At 45.3% G+C, this 16,990-nt stretch overlaps 1 protein-coding gene across 3 annotated transcripts in view; it reads right to left on the reverse strand.

The window, feature by feature from the left end:
• LOC144608662 (dixin-like) overlaps nt 1-16,990 on the reverse strand; it is an 86,364-nt gene that overhangs the window by 18,151 nt on the left and 51,223 nt on the right. For all 3 annotated transcript variants that reach the window (XM_078426649.1, XM_078426647.1, XM_078426648.1), the window contains one exon: nt 480-589. In XM_078426649.1, the coding sequence (XP_078282775.1) occupies nt 480-589 (110 nt within the window). The remainder of the gene's footprint in view (nt 1-479; nt 590-16,990) is intronic.

The following is a 16,990-nucleotide window of genomic DNA, read 5'->3' on the forward strand; positions in this document are numbered from 1 at the left end:
AGTGCTAATCAATTTCTTTTTTTTTATTGCTGCTTGCATTTTCGTAATCTCAAAGGATCCCAGATGATTTAAAAAATCCTCTTGGGAGGCTTTTATGAAGTTAAAGATATTTCATATTATTCATCCCATGCGATCTCCAGCTCCATTAACATCTGGACTGGAGCAAGGTGTATCGCAAGTGGTCTATGAGCTCAACTCGCTGAGGATCACTGCCCCAACTGAAGTTCCACCACAACCAAACCATCTCTATTTGGCAACAGACTTTCTCTGGAGCAGCTGGTACTAACAGTCTGAAGAAGGGTCTCGACCCGAAACGTCGCCCATTCCTTCTCTCCTGAAATGCTGCCTGACCTGCTGAGTTACTCCAGCATTTTGTGAATAAATACCTTCGATTTGTACCAGCATCTGCAGTTATTTTCTTGCACTAACTATCAAAGACATCTGCCTCAAGTCTCGGCTTGAGAGTGAAGTTCACGTACCAGGCCTGGACTCCCATTCCTCTTTCTGGGAAGATAAATCCAACCCTTCCTCCAGTTGACTGGTAATGGACTCTGGTTTTGCACTGTTCGTTGGACTTGCTGAACTGACACTGAAAAAGACAAAGCACTTTAGCTGCAGGAGAACTTGTACACTTCCAGCTCCACTGACACTGCGGATTATCACAAAAGTAAAAACATCTCAGATTATAAAACAGAGTACTGGATGAATTCATGTGAATTGTAAAATTTCAACACTAATCAATCGTATCACACAGTCACACAGCAGCGAAACAGGCCCTTCAGCTCAACTTGGCCATGCCAAGCAAGATATAAAACTCACAAAGAATTATTCTATCTTTTCCCAACATTGTGTTCAGAATAATTAAATTAAAACGTACAAGTCCAATGTCAACACTTTCTGCTTAATTTCCAGACTGCATTCAATCAGCATGCCTACTCTTCAATGAAACAAGAACCTCCCCACTTTTTAATCAGTATTTTTAATCGTTGCTGAGAAGTCAAGGATATATTCATATTTAAATATTTTGCAAGCTCATAATGATATTTTCGATATGTTATGCAAAATATTAACATCTTTCCCCTTAAAAGAGGCCATTGTATTATTTTATTCAGTTCTTTTTGGAGCCTTGAATTGGGCTACAGGAAAGATTATCCAATGATTGCTATTATAAAATGAAGCCTGTATTAAGATGAGGAAAACCGCTGTGTGATACTTCCCAATGCAGAGCATGTGGACACTCATCGTCACACAAAGGATCATTCCCTTCTATACGACTACAGACACATCTCTGCATCGGTCGCATTTGAGGCCAGGTCCTCATGCATGCAACATCCATGCTGCTGCTCATGATTTGCTCCAACCCTTTGCAATCAGATCTAGTAGCCCAGCTACCTGCCCTGGATCACCCAGTGATCCACACTCTTTTCCCACCAATCAAGCTGAAGAGAGATTCTCATGCCTCGGTGAAGGAAAGAAGGTGCGATAATCTTCTGAAACATGAATGCAAAGAGTAGAAAGAAAAATCAACAATAAAATTGACCAAACTCTGCTTTCTTCTCAACGGTTTTCTCCTGTTCTAACAATAAATGTGTTTTTGCTTCGGTGCAGTGGAGTTCCAGTTACCATTTACCTCAGCTCCTTGCTGAAGCCCATCATTCAACTGTGGGTGCTGGTGTTTACTCAATTGACTTTGTTTTAAAGAAGGAGAAAGAAAAGACATCTGGTATGTATTTTCACCACAGATGACTGTACATAATACTACAGGTGCTAGAATCTTGAGCAGAAAAACAAAGTGCTGGTGGAACTCAGCGGGTCAGGCAGCATTTGTGAGGGAATGGACAGGCAATGTTTCACTCAGTCTGCAGTAAAGTCCTATCCCAAAACATCCCATCTGCCTTTCTTCGTACAAACACTAACTTGCAGTCACTGGCTTCCAATTTATTTCAGTACCATACAATTTTCCACAAACATTTTGACGAACAAAATTACTCTTATTTGTGTGCCAAAGTAAATGGAAATGTTTTTACAGGCAAGGTAAGTTACATGGCTATTTTCTCCTAAACACGTGATTAGAAACTGTGGTATGAGGTCTTTCTGAGGCTGGTATTTTTTAAAAAGCTGACTTTTACTTTTCTGCCCAATTTACGGTGTTGAAATGCATGATTTACATTTCCTACTGGTGGTCAGTCCTACAACTTGTCCAAGCATTATCTTAAAATGGAAAATATAAACACAACTCGTGGTCAGAGGCAATAGGACCAACACGGGCTGCTCCCTAGACTGGTGGGATATTTATTGCTGAGGCACTGATGTAAAATCTGGGAAAATAATACGTTTAATGAATTGAATGATTTATTTTCATTCACACTTTCACATTCACTCCCACACGTTGATCAGAAAAGCCCATTGAGATTCACTTTGCTGAATATTCATTTAAACCCTTCAACAAAGAGTGGAATTAGTAAAGCTCCTTCCATTTCCCACATCATTCCCCCTTGTAAAGGCAATTTGTTTGAAGCACTGGTGCTGAATCTTCAGAAAACCTAAAACTGAGGAACAAAATAAATCTATGCAATGCCTGCATCGATAAAGTTCAAAAGAAATGACCATGTGTAAAGATGCATATGAGGAAAGGCTGGCAAAATACATGAAGGAGAAAGCGTAGACAGATTTAGCAAAGGAAAGAAGGCTCAAATGCTGCAAACATTCCCCAGCATTATTGCTGCATTCAATTGGCTGAGCTGAATGGCTGACTGCTGTGTTATTTGGAGTCGTACAACACAGAAATAGAACCGTCAACCCACCTTGTCCATGCCCCGTCCACACTAATCCCATTTGCACCCATTAGCTCCAGACGCTTCTATGCCTTGCTTATTTAGGTGTCTGTCTAAATGCCTCTTACATGGGGAGCTGGATCTGATTCCACTGCCTACTTTGTGCGTACATTCCAGATATTCTCTGTGTGACAAGCTTTGATTCAATGATACTTTATTGTCATATGTACCTACTGTGAGGTTCTTTGTTTTTACACACAATCTGGAAAGATCATACAGCAGATTTCACCTAATGTTCCTGAGTGATGCCCATGAAGGTATTCTCTTTCCCAGAGTTTTCCATAAGCAAATCTGTCAAAATCCTAAATAACTCGACATGCCAAACACATTTTAACTTTCATTCAAACTTTTAGCTGCTGACTTCCTCCCTCTTTTTAACACCCTATTTCAATGAATTTTCTCTCTCTCCCCTCCCTGCTGCACGAACAGTAGCTGACTATGCCTGTGGTAACACCTACACTGACGCACCCAGGAGAACAGCAGCTGTCAGCTGACTGCCCATGTTTACGTTGTTATAGCTGCCTCCCATTATCCCAACAGCATCAGAATTAGCGACCCCCAGAATCCTTGAACTGGGAGAGGAAGTGGTTTTGTGATGTAGACACAGAGCTGACTGATGAGCACTGCTTTCCCACGGTGCAGTGACACGAGACGAGAATAGTCAGCATCTGAACACCTGACCAAACTTAAACTTGGATTTACGCAGGTGAAAGGTGCAGAAATTATAGCCAGCGGAAGGAACAGAAAGGAGAATATTTCTCATAGATTTTCAACCGGCAGCACCAAACTTGAATCTTGTTGTGGATCATATGACAATGACCAGAGAATCTGGCCAGCGTCATTTTTTGCAGTGAAACAGATGAGCTGAATAAATGCCTGGGGTCAGCAGCCACCCATCACAGTGATGGGAGGGAAAACCGGCAAGGCAATGGTTGGGCTTGACAGTGGGTGGGACACAACACAACTGGCAGAAAAACTCTATGTTAACACTTTCTTTTATAGAACAGTACACTGCAGGAACAGGCCCTTCCACCCACAATGTCTGTATTGAATACAATGCCTTTAAATTAATCTCCTCTGCCTGCAAGTGATCCATATCCCTCCATTTATTGCATATCCATGTGGATATGCCTCAACCACCATCTCTGGCAGAGTATTCCAGGCACCCACCACTCTCTGGGTACAAAACCTGCCCCGCACATCTGCTTTACACTTTGCCTTTCTCGCCTTAAAGCTATGTCCTCTCGTCTTTCACATTTCCGCACTGGGAAAGAGGTTCCCACTGTTTATTATAATTATGCCTCTCTTCTATCAGGTCTCCCCTCAACCTCCGACACTCCAGAAAACAATCCAGGTTATAATCAGGATCAAGTACATGGTACTGCCCCAATGGGACAAATTCGGCTCACGGTGGCTGCATGGCATGTACCTATGCTGTGACTCAGTTTCCATTAAATTCTTAATCTACACAAGATCATTAAACAGCACTACCTAAAATTCAACTCCAATTAGCAATCTTATCTTAATGACTGCAAAAGCAGCACTGGTATAGGAATACCACGCTGGTACAGTGGAAAAACCTTACTGGGGTATAAGGCTGGGCCGGGAGCAGGGTTAAATCTATCATTGTCGAATGAACTTCAGAAAGGATCAGATCGCTAAAATTGAGACCACCTATGAAACAAACATCAAAAATAATAACTGTTCACAAAGGGGACATTGGGCTCGTCAGCTGCAATAATGCCATGTCTGTGTCATAGAGCTCGAGGCACACCGATACAAAATGTGGCTCTTCTCTCAGAGATTGCTTAGTAATAAATCAGAAAATAACCAGCTCCGGCCAATGGTTTGGTGTCTCAGTGGTCTTTTTGTGATGCAAATCAGGTTACCAGAAGCTTTCTTTTCCCAGTATTACAGAACTCCTGGGCTCTAACTAGAACTCCTTTGTGACACTAGACTGCAAAACAACAGGAGAATCTGTCATGCTCAGTGACCTACTTAGCAAAACGTCTCCAGCCTTCAATGAACGATGTGTATTTCTGGATATGACATTGTAATCCCAGTCCCTGCCGGGGTTCCTACAGATGCACATACAACTGGACAAAATCACAGATGGAACACCAATGTATAAATCCTTGTAATCTCTGAGTAATGAAGGAAATATTAATCATCAGCACCATCACGGACCTCACCTTTGCCGGCGCTCTACCCTCTAATGCCTCCAAAATTATCGTTCCCCAGCCCCGCACGGCCCGATTTTACCTCCTACCTAAAATCTATAAACAGAACTGTCCCAGCAGACCCATTGTTTCTGCCTGTTCATGTCCCACCGAACTTATTTCCACCTACCTCGACTCCATCCTATCCCCCTGGTCAAATCCCTCCCCACCTACGTCCAAGACACCTCACATGCTCTCCATCATCTCGATAACTTCTGGTTTCCAGGCCCCCACTCCCTCATCTTTACCATGGATGTCCAGTCACTCTACACCTCCATCCCCCACAAGGATGGTCTTGAAGCCCTCCGTTTCTTCCTCGACCACAGAACCAGCCAATCCCCATCTACCAACACTCTCCTCCGCCTAGCAGAGCTGGTTCTTACCCGTAACAACTTCTCCTTTGACTCCTCCCACTTCCTCCAAACCGGAGGCGTAGCTATGGGCACTCGCATGGGCCCTAGCTACGCCTACCTCTTTGTCGGGTACGTCGAACAATCCCTGTTCCGGACGTACACTGGCCCCATCCCCAAACTCTATCTCCGCTACATCGACGACTGCATTGGTGCTACCTCTTGTACCCATGCAGAACTCACTGACTTCATACACTTCATTTCTAATTTCCATCCTGCTCTTAAATATACTTGGACTATCTCCGACATCTCCCTCCCGTTTCTGGACCTCACCATCTCCATCACAGGAGACAGACTAGTGACTGACATCTACTATAAACCCACTGACTCCCACAGCTATCTGGACTACACTTCTTCCCACCCGGTCTCCTGCAAAAAGTCTATCCCCTACTCCCAATTCCTCCGTCTACGCCGCAACTGCGCCCGGGATGAGGTGTTTCACACTAGGGCATCAGAGATGTCCTCATTTTTCAGGAAACGGGGCTTCCCCTCTTCCATTATAGATGAGACTCTCACTAGGGCCTCTTCTACATCCCGTAGCTCCGCTCTTGCTCCCCCTCCCCCATTCGTAACAAGGACGGAATCCCCCTCGTTCTCACCTTCTACCCCATCAGCCAGCGGATCCAACAAATCATCCTCCAACATTTCCGTCACCTACAACGGGACCCCACTACTGGCCACATCTTCCCATCCCCTCCCCTTTCTGCATTCCGCAGAGACCGTTCTCTCCGTAACTCCCTGGTCCACTCGTCCCTTCCTACCCAAACCACCCCATCCTCGGGCACTTTCCCCTGCAACCGCAGGAGATGCAACACCTGTCCCTTCACCTCCCCCCTCAACTCCAACCAAGGACCCAAACAGTCTTTCCAGGTGAGACAGAGGTTCACCTGCACCTCCTCCAACCTCATCTATTGTATCCGCTGCTCTAGATGTCAACTTCTTTACATCGGCGAAACCAAATGCAGGCTCAGCGATCTTTTAGCTCAACACCTTCGCTCAGTCCGCCTTAACCAACCTGATCTCCCGGTGGATGAGCACTTCAACTCCCCCTCCCACTCCCAGTCTGACCTTTCTGTCATGGGCCTCCTCCAGTGCCATAATGAGGCCCACCGGAAATTGGAGGAACAGCACCTCATATTTCGCTTGGTTCAGCTTGCAGCCCAGCGGTGTGAACATTGACTTCTCCAACTTTAGATAGTTCCTCTGTCCCTCTCTTCCCCTCCCCCTTCCCAGTTCTCCCTCTATCTTCCTGTCTCCACCTATATCCTTCCTTTGTCCCGCCCCCCCTGACATCGGTCTGAAGAAGGCTCTCGACCCGAAACGTCACCCATTCCTTCTCTCCAGCATTTTGTGAAAAGAAATACTAAATAGTAAAGAAAAGGTGAATATATTGCACCCGATATCATATTACACAGGGAGGCAAAACAACCTCACAATTTCATTTCAAATATATTCACCACCCTTCCCCTCCCATCTCAATTCTCCTGCCAACATTTTTGTCAACTGCCACTTTATAGCTCAATCTGTACTGCTGTGACCACCCTCAAGGGCCTATTGGTGTTTTGGGGATGGAAACTGCAATATCCTGAGTGGTTCATTGCACAAGTGCCCGGTACTGACAGCAGTCTCCCAGGTATCATTCATATATCAGCAAATATCTCATTGACCAAGGCCCATCACTGACATCTCAGGTGGTTATCACTGACATTTCAAATGGCCATCACTGACATGTCAAGTGATATTTCCCCCACAATTAACTCTCTGTCACCCCATTACGCCCTCCTTCTCCAACCTTAATTAAACATTCATTCAATGTGGAGACCTTAGAAGAATTGGCTTAAATTTTAATTTGCAGTGATAGTGTAAAGCACTGTCACAATGTCAGATTTGTCACCTTCTGTACATATCTGCTAATTGTCATCAAAATGAAGTGACATTGCCTTGCATGGACATCAAGTCCCAGAGTTCCAGTGTGGTAATTCTCATGGTTCAACTGCTCACCATCAAGCACTGTTTAGGCGGAAACAAATGGAATGACCCCATGGGCAAGCAACACATGAAGGCTGCCATTTTCTTGGAATAATTTCTAGTTCTAGGAACGGCACAGTGGCGCAGAGGTTGAGTTGCTGCCTTAGAGTGCCCAGAGACCCGGGCTCCATCCTGACTACAAGTGCTGGCTGTACGGAGTTTGTACATTCTCCCCGTAACCGAGTGGGTTTTCTCCGGGTGCTCCGGTTTCCTCCACACTCAAAAGACATATAGGTTTGTAAATTAATTAGCTTTGGTAAAACAAAATTGTAAATTGTCCCTAGTGTGGAGGATAGTGTGGGTGATCACTGATCAGCCTGGACATGGTGTGCCGAAGGGCCTGTTTCCACGCTGTATCACTAAAGTCTAATGACTGATTGCTTCATGATTGTTTCAGTGCATCTGACACATTGCTTTGTATTCTGGCTGGCACCTGCCTTTGTAGATGTTGACTCACACATTATAACAGCTCATGTTATTCAATAAATTGCAAAAGGGAATGTGTATACCCCAGCAACAGAATGCTAAAATCAGCTATTTGAATGTCATTGCCTTCAGCCAAACGTATTTCACCATAATTATTTTTATGATGTCAAGTTTAAAAGAAAGTTACTGGCACTCATTGAGGACCATTAGGTTTTATGTGAGACAAGTGAAAGGAGCATTGAGTGAGGTCAAGGACTGGAAGCACAAAGGGAGCAGGAAACCAGAGGAGCTGCTGTGAGCTGCCAGTCACAACAGGTCATGCCTCGGAAGGTCCTGTCCCTGCCTGAGTACATGACACAATAATGGGATTCAGTCTAGGTGCTGACAGTGAAAATCCCCATAGATAAGCATATGGATGTTGTATGCTTTGGGCTCGAGATATAATAATTCTTACATCAGTTAGTGAGTCCCTACGAAATACAGATAAAGAAATAAACTGCACTTCTAATATGATTAATAGTGCAAAAACAGAGAAGATACGGTACAAGTGTAACAATGACTGTGTCCAAGAAAATATTATTGTGCACTTCATAATGTTATTGGTAAACATGGTGACCGTAGACAGATCAATACATTCTTAATTTCATGCATGTGAGTAATCAAGTAATCAGAGTAACCTAGGTTCGGAGATGAATTCTGGCAACATTTTCCAGGAAGAACACATGTTTGGCTAACTATTACCCATGGAAGGCTAACTTAAAACTATCTTACCATTTATTTGACAATAGTGGATGATTCCCATGAGAGCAAAGGTGGACGATGGGGCATTTTTGTTTTATTTTTAGTCTAAGTTTAGAGATACAGTTTGGAAACAGGGCCTTCGGCCCACTGAGTCCACGCCGACCATCGACCACCCAGTCACACTAGCTCTATGTTATTCCCCCCTCCCATCCTCTCCTTATACACCAGTGGCAACGTACAGAGGCCAATTAACCTACAAACCTTTCTCCCTGCTCCAAGTCCGCTTGATGAGTTTAGAAAGAGTTTGGAAACTTGGCAGAGCAGGCAACAAATCAGCATGATGTGATTGATCTGCCTTCCCATAGAGCTCACACTCATGCCAAATGTACCAATGCTACAACTGATACTACACTTCTTCCCACCCAGTCCCCTGCAAAAAGTCTGCGCCCGGGATGAGGTGTTTCACACTAGGGCGTCAGAGATGTCCTTATTCTTCAGGAAACGGGGCTTCCCCTCCTCCATTATAGATGAGGCTCTCACTAGTCTCTTCTACATCCCGCAGCTCCGCTCTTGCTCCCCCTCCCCCCACTCTCAACAAGGACAGAATCCCCCTCGTTCTCACCTTCCACCCCACCAGCCAGCGGATCCAACAAATCATCTGCCAACGTTTTCGTCACCTACAACAGGACCCCACCACTGGCCATATCTTCCCATCCCCTCCCCTCTCTGCATTCCGCAGAGACCGTTCCCTCCATAACTCCCTGGTCCACTCGTCCCTTCCTACCCAAACCACCCCATCCCCGGGCACATTCCCCTGCAACCGCACGAGATGCAACACCTGTCCCTTTACCTCCCCCCTCAACTCCATCCAAGGAACCAAACAGTCTTTCCAGGTGAGACAAAAGTTCACCTGCACTTCCTCCAACCTCATCTATTGCATCCGCTGCTCTAGATATCAACTTATTTACATCGGCGAAACCAAGCGCAGGCTCGGCGATCGCTTCGCTCAACACCTGTGCTCGGTCCGCGTTGGCCAAACTGATCTCCCAGTGGCCGAGCACTTCAACTCCCCCTCCCATTCCCAGTCTGACCTTTCTGTCATGGGCCTCCTCCAGTGCCATAGTGAGGCCCACCGGAAATTGGAGGAACAGCACCTCATATTTCGCCTGGGCAGCTTGTAGCCCAGTGGTATGAACATCGACTTCCTTCTCTCCTGAGATGTTTCCTGACCTGCTGAATTACTCCAGCATTTTGTGAATAAATACCTTCGATTTGTACCAGCATCTGCAGTTATTTTCTTATAATGCTACAACTGATGCACCTTGTGTGAGAAGCACCCACACAGTCGCACGGAACCACTTCAGCTCCCGTGGCACACAAACAACGGTCCGTGTAGAACCAAGGATCCCAACTACAACCGAAAATCATTAAATAGAAACGGTCTTTTTTGAACAATAATTAAAATGTGAATAAAATTAGTATTAATAACAATCGCACTCCAGCCACCCTTCTATGAGAGAGGCCTGTGACTATAGGATGAGGTTAGACAGGCTAGGGCTTTATTCCTTGGAGCACAAAAGGTTGAGGGATGATCGTACAGAGGTGTATAAAATCATGAGGCAAATACATAAGGTAAAGGCTCAGTCTTTTACCCAGAAGAGCGGAATCAATAACCAGAGGATATAGTTTTAAGGTGAGAGGGGAAAGATTTAATAGGAACCTGAAGGATATATATATATATTTTTACACACAGAGGGTGGAGGGTATAAGGAATGAATTGCCAGGGGAAGTAGTTGAGGCAGGTACATTAACAACATTTGAAAGACATTTGGACAGGTTGATAGATAGGAAAGGTTGAGAGCGATAAGGGTAAAATGCAACCAAATGGGACTGGCTTAGATGGAGCATCTTGGTCGTCATGGCCAAGTTGGGCTAAAGGACCGGTTTCCATGCTGTATGACTATGAATCTAATTCAGATTGGTTGCAACTGTTATAATTTCCGTTTAATTTTCAAATCACAATGCAATAAATGAGAATATAAAATCCAAATTAAAAACCGGAAACCAAGCATTGAGCAAATAATGTTCCACACAACAACAAAGCCGTTTCCTCTATTGCCTTTCCTTGAACCCACTTCTCCAAATTCCTGTATTATCAAGAAGGATGTCACATGGAGCACAAGGTATGAACCAGTGTTAAGAGCCAGATAACATTCGGTTAAGCTGCTTTTTCATTTGATTTCAAAAATAGATTAAGTGAATTATTATCCTTCTAACTAGATGCGATGCTTTTTCTTTTATGAATGCAGTCGGGAAATAGAAGTGTTTGCACAGAGAAGAATTTATGTTGGAAGGCAGCCTACTGACTTCAGACTAAAACTATTTAGCATTAAAATTAAGGAGAAGTAATACTCTTTTCCCACATGGAGGAAGTGATGCAAACCACTTATAAATAGTCATCTACTACACATAAAACAAGCCTGCAATAATTTCTTCCATATCAGAGCTGACACAGTAAATGTACAGTCAATTTATATGCAGAGAAATAGATCCAGATGGTATCTAATACAATTTTGTTGTATAAATCGACTGAGTACAGGACATAATGATGCACGAACACTTAAATTTTTTATATAAAAATTATTTTCCTCTCATCCATACGTTAGGTGCTTGGACACAGGGGGAAGTGACCAGGTCATATCCAAATATAGGTTAATGGAGCCTGAGGAACATACTGTTCAGATGTTTATAAAGATTTATGCGGATGAACGATCTAAAGCTTTTAAACTGATTTACACATAACCAGTGACACTGCTACTTGCAGACAAGACACAAATCGCATAATTCATTTCGTTAATGCCATTAATGTGGAAAACCTTATGAAGCAGCAGTCCAGGTAAAAACATCATTGCTTTTGCCACGTTGTCTCAGGAGATGCAGATTTTCTTTACCTCAGCAGAACTTCAACAAATATTTTTCCTTCTCTAATTGCTGCCAAGAATCTGTACACAGACACTGACAATCGGTTGAAGCTGAGCATCGAGATGAATGAAAACACTGCCACTATAACGGTACAGGTTCTGGTTATTTAAAAAGCTCCTACCATTTGATTTGTAGTCCTCCCATTGCCCCCTTTGACCTTCAGCTTCACAACAAGTTATACTCTTCATTTAGCCACAGTGCCTATTCACGCCTCTCCCACGTACATCCAGCTACAACATCATCAGAAAATATTGCTTAACATGAACAATTTCTTCAAGCATCCAGTTCCAGTAGCTAGGGTTCACAATTTGCTGCCTGTTTTGCTTGATCCTTTTCTGCTTTGAGCCATTTTCAGAGACAGGACTGGTTTTTTTCTTGGAATATCGAGTCTCCTTATTCTCAGTACACGCTTAAATCCCGAGAACAGTTTGTAGAAACAACTACTCCAAATTGGAAACAGATTCTTTCAGCGATTGACTTAAGAAGCCAGTGTTTGAAATGCTCTGACTCTCAATTCTTCAGCCTTCCCTGTTGTGAGACATAGCCAATGCACAACAGTCGCTGTTCATTTACCTCATACCACAGGGATGAAACACAACGTGAAGGGAAGGGGAGGAGCTTGGAACTGATCAGAGCCTATTACTCAATTGCAAGGGATATAGTACGATTGCCCTCAACTGATCATTATATTACTGCCGCTTGTACTGAGGTGATTGCTGTGGCTTTCGAATACGGAACATACACAATCAATGTGAAACAGGCAGTGCGAGTCCCTGAGTATGTTACTGCAGCACATTCGATGACTCCCCCACAAGACCCTGACTCAGATTGTGATCCCGCATCACCAGCATGCATTGCTAAACTATCTACTCCAAACTACTTAACACTTTCAGTACTATCTTTTAAAATATAAAAAAAACATAATTAGATCAAGCCCCCAAAAAAAAAATTAGAGGAGTTATTTTCAGAGAGGCAAAATGGTATTTTTGATCAGGTAATATATGATATTTGAAAGCTTTGGAATTATTTTAAAAAGGTAAACATATTTTCCTCTATATACATTTCTCAGCTTTCCTATACCATTTGGGAAGGGTACTGAATGCAAAAGTCTTGACATCATGATGCAGCTGTACAAATCGTTGGCGAGACCACTCTAGGAGTGCTGTGTGCAGTTCTGGTCGCCCAGCCAGAGGAAGGATGTCATTCATTTGGAGTGGTGTGGAAGAGATGCACCAGGATGTTACCTGGGCTTGTGGGCTTGAGTTATAGGGAGAGGTTGGATAGGTGGGCACTTTTTTCTTTGGAGCGCAGGAGGCTGAGCGGTGGCCTTATTGAGGTGTACAAGATCATGAACAGCATGGATAAAGTGAGAGCTCACAGTCTTTTTCCCAGGGTGGAGAATTCTAAAGCGAGAGGCCATAGGCTTCAGGTGAGAGATTTGAAGGAACTCAGGACCGACGTTTTCACCCAGAGGGTAATCAGAATGTGGAATGAGCTACTAGAGGAAGCAATGGAAGGGGGCAATATTCCCATTTTTAAAAGTCTCCCAACTCCACCCCTCCCCATGCCCCCACCCCAGTTATATCTGTCCATCACCTCCCCCCTCACCTGCTGCCCCTATCACCTGCAGCTCCTGCCTCGCCCCTCCCTCACTCCTCTTCATACTGACTATCTCTCTGCAACTATCTCAGCCCTGATAAAGGGTCTCGAATGAAACATCGACTATTCCTTTCCCCCCTCAGAGGCTGTTTGATCTGCAGCTCCTCCAGCAGTTTGGTTTTGCTCCAGATTGCCGCACCTGCAACCTGCGTCTCTCCTTTTTTCTTGTGTTCATGTAATTCTGTCGGATACTTGGACAAGAATGACCGACAACCTCAAAATTTAGCTTCTTTGGGAAGAACGTTGGTGAGAAAGCTTGAACAGATCTAACGTGGCTCTGAGCCACTGGCTCGCCATTTTGACGTGCTCTAAAATTACCAGCCAGTGTGTCTCCAAACATCACATCTATCATTTTATTTTCTGACACACAAGACAATTAATAAAATAAACCACTCTCAGATATCACAATCTGTACAGTGACTCCCAAATCCATGGCATCGGTGTCATAAGAAGCCTGGTTACAGAATCTGAGCAACATTAATACATTGCCAGCTATAGTGTACACAATGACATGGGGACTTGGCACCAAGTGAAGGACAGGGTGTTTTGCATTTCTGCAAGGAGCCATTGAAATGAAAATTTTCAATTAACCTTTTTTTTGTTTACAATGGAACTGTTCTTTCAAGCACTTGAAACGGTTTCTGCAGTTATGTTGCGAGCTGCACATTTACTCCCATGAAGGTTGGTGTTATAATAATTGAATTGGCTGCTATTGATTTTGCAATCTTTGCTGGCTCGCTGTTTTGTTTAACAATGACATGGCCAGCTACTAGTACAACCCAGGGCACAAAAGAGTCACTGTGTTGACAAAGAAAACAACAAGAAAAGATTTGGTTGCCGCAAAGTATAACCCGTGAGAAAAAAGAATACGTGACTGATTTGAAGACTGCAGCGCTATTCCTATCACTAATATTGTTTGTGATATTCAAATACAGTAAAATAATACACAACCAAATGTTCAGCTAAAAGATCAGGTTCAGTTTTACTGCTGAACACAGAGTACTCAACAGACATGTTGCTCTTTCTAGCTTTGATGTTCATGTAACAAGTCAGTATTATTTTCTCCTTGTAGGAGAGATACTGAACTCGGTGAAATTCACCCTGGGTTCGGAATCTGCTTTGTTAGGGACTATGTGCATCAGACAGTAATCCCAATTGCTTTTCACACTGCAGTGTTCCAGTGCAGCACCGGTACTGGCAACTGGTTTTAAAGAATAAATCATTTTTAATGAGGCTCAGTGACTTGTCTGGTAAGAAAACACAGTCTGCATGCTCTGATCACCAGCTCTTCACCAGACTATATGCCTCCAGGTATTTAAGGAACGATATATCCAGACATTTGGCACGTAAAATGCCATGGAGATATGAAGCTAGAGGAGGCCACTGTATTCAATATCAACAGAAATCCAGTTATAAAGAACAAATTTAACATTGCATAACACAGCACAGTATACATTTCAAATAGAAACACCGAGTGCTGGATGCCACATATGCAGTCAGTTTCACTTGGCAGTGACTGTGGTGGAAGTAAGGATGAGACAGAGGCCAGACAGGCAGCATGTGTCTGTGACCCAACAGTGCAGCCGCATGAAAGAAGCAAAATCAATAATGTCCGCACAATCCTGCTTTGTTTAAAAATAGCAAAACAGACGTTTCCAAACAAATTTATGTGCAATACACATATTTATTTAATTTGTTCCCAGCACCATATTATTTGTAAACCACATCAATAAAGCTAAACAAATATTTTCAAAAAATATTTTAACTTTTCGTTTCAGTTGAGGCATAGGCCACAGTAATGAATATGCATTTATAAACTCAAACTTTCACAAATACCATAGTTAATAATTTAATTCTGAACTATAGCTACCGAAAAAAAGATAAGGAAATACAATGTAGAAATTGCTCACAACAGGGACTCACAAAAAAAAATGAGGCAAACGATCAGATAATCTTAGTAGTGTAAGAAAATAACTGCAGATGCTGGTACAAATCGAAGGTATTTATTTCACAAAATGCTGGAATAACTCAGCAGGTCAGGCAGCATCTTGGAGAGAAGGAATGGGTGACGTTTCGGGTCGAGACCCTTCTGCAGACCTGAGTAATCTGAGTAATATTGATCGCCTTGTGGCGAGTCCAGAAGCGGGTGAGTGTTGAAGACGGAGTTTATTTGCATGGGCAAAAACCCCGTAACAAACGCAATACTCACAACTATAGACAACCAACGAATACGTCCTCACCGGACGGAGTTCAACATTAGACTGCTTGTCTCTCCCGCGCTGGCACACCTCGTGACATCGTTAGCCAATCCGAGGGTTCGAACTCCCAGCCAATCCCTATGTCCCTACATGACCCCCCCCCCCCCCCCCCCCAGAACCCTCGGTACGGTACCTAACGGGCAGCCGGACCGCCCGACCTGAACGGGTACGGGGAGGGGAGGCCGGTACCCCCGGCGACGAGGGAGGCGGGGAGGGCCCTGCAGGTGGAGGCGATGGGGGCGAAGCTGAAGGGGGAGGTAGGGAGGGCCCGTCGGGTGGAGGCGGCATAGCTGGAGGGGGCAGAGGGAACACGACCGGGGGCAGCGGAGGCCCGAGCGGCGGGAGAGAAGACGCAGCTGGGAAACCAGGTGGGCCGGCCAGAGGGCGGCCCCGGCGAGGAGGTTGACCCACCAGAACGGGACGGTCCTGGTCTAAGTGGGCCGGTTTAAGCCGGGAGTCAGAGACAAGCTCCTGTCGGGTGCCCACTTGCAGAGTGAAGGTGACCGCCCCTTTTTGAGCACCTGGAACGGGCCTTGGTAGACCGGCTGCAGAGGGGGCCGGTGGGAATCCGGCCGGAGGAAAATGAACTCGCAGTCGTGCAAGTCCGCAGGTACGTGCGCTGCGGTACTCCCGTGACGGGAGGCCGGGACCGGGGCCAGGGAACCTACCCGAGCCCGGAGAGAAGCCAAAACTGACGGGACGGAAGACGGCAGGGCGGAGGATGGAGGAAAAATGTCACCCGGCACCCGCAGGGGCGAGCCATAGACGAGTTCCGCCGAGGAAGTACTCAGATCGGACTTAGGGGCCGTGCGAATACCGAGGAGGACCCAAGGCAGCTGGTCAGCCCAGTCAGGGCCGGTCAGGCGGGCACAAAGGGACGCCTTCAGCTGTCGGTGGAAGCGCTCTACCATCCCGTTAGCCTGGGGATGATAGGCGATAGTCTGCTGCAAGCGGGACCTATAAAGCTGCGCAAGCGCGACCCACAGGGAGGAGGTGAACTGGGCGCCCCGGTCGGTAGTGATGATGGCCGGGACACCGAAACGGGCAACCCAATGCAACGCCAGGGCTCGTGCGCAGGAGGCCGCCGACGTGTCCGACAACAGAAAAGCCTCCGGCCAACGAGTAAAACGGTCTACCACTGTCAGGAGATGAGAGTAGCCCCTAGAGTAAGGCAATGGACCAACCAAATCTACATGAATGTGGAAAAAACGGACGGGCGGAATCACGAAATTATGGCACGGAGGCTGGACGTGGCGGTGGACCTTGGAGGTCTGGCTAGGGACACAGGCGCGGGCCCAGGCGGCCACCTGCTTCCGCAGGCCGTGCCAGACAAATCGGGCGGCCACCATAGCCGTGGTCGCCCGAATGGACGGGTGTGCCAGGCCGTGAATGGCCTCAAAAACCTTACGCCGTAGGGTGGTCGGCACAACCGG

This window comes from Rhinoraja longicauda, chromosome 32 (assembly GCF_053455715.1).
Source record: "Rhinoraja longicauda isolate Sanriku21f chromosome 32, sRhiLon1.1, whole genome shotgun sequence".
Lineage (NCBI taxonomy): Eukaryota > Metazoa > Chordata > Chondrichthyes > Rajiformes > Arhynchobatidae > Rhinoraja > Rhinoraja longicauda.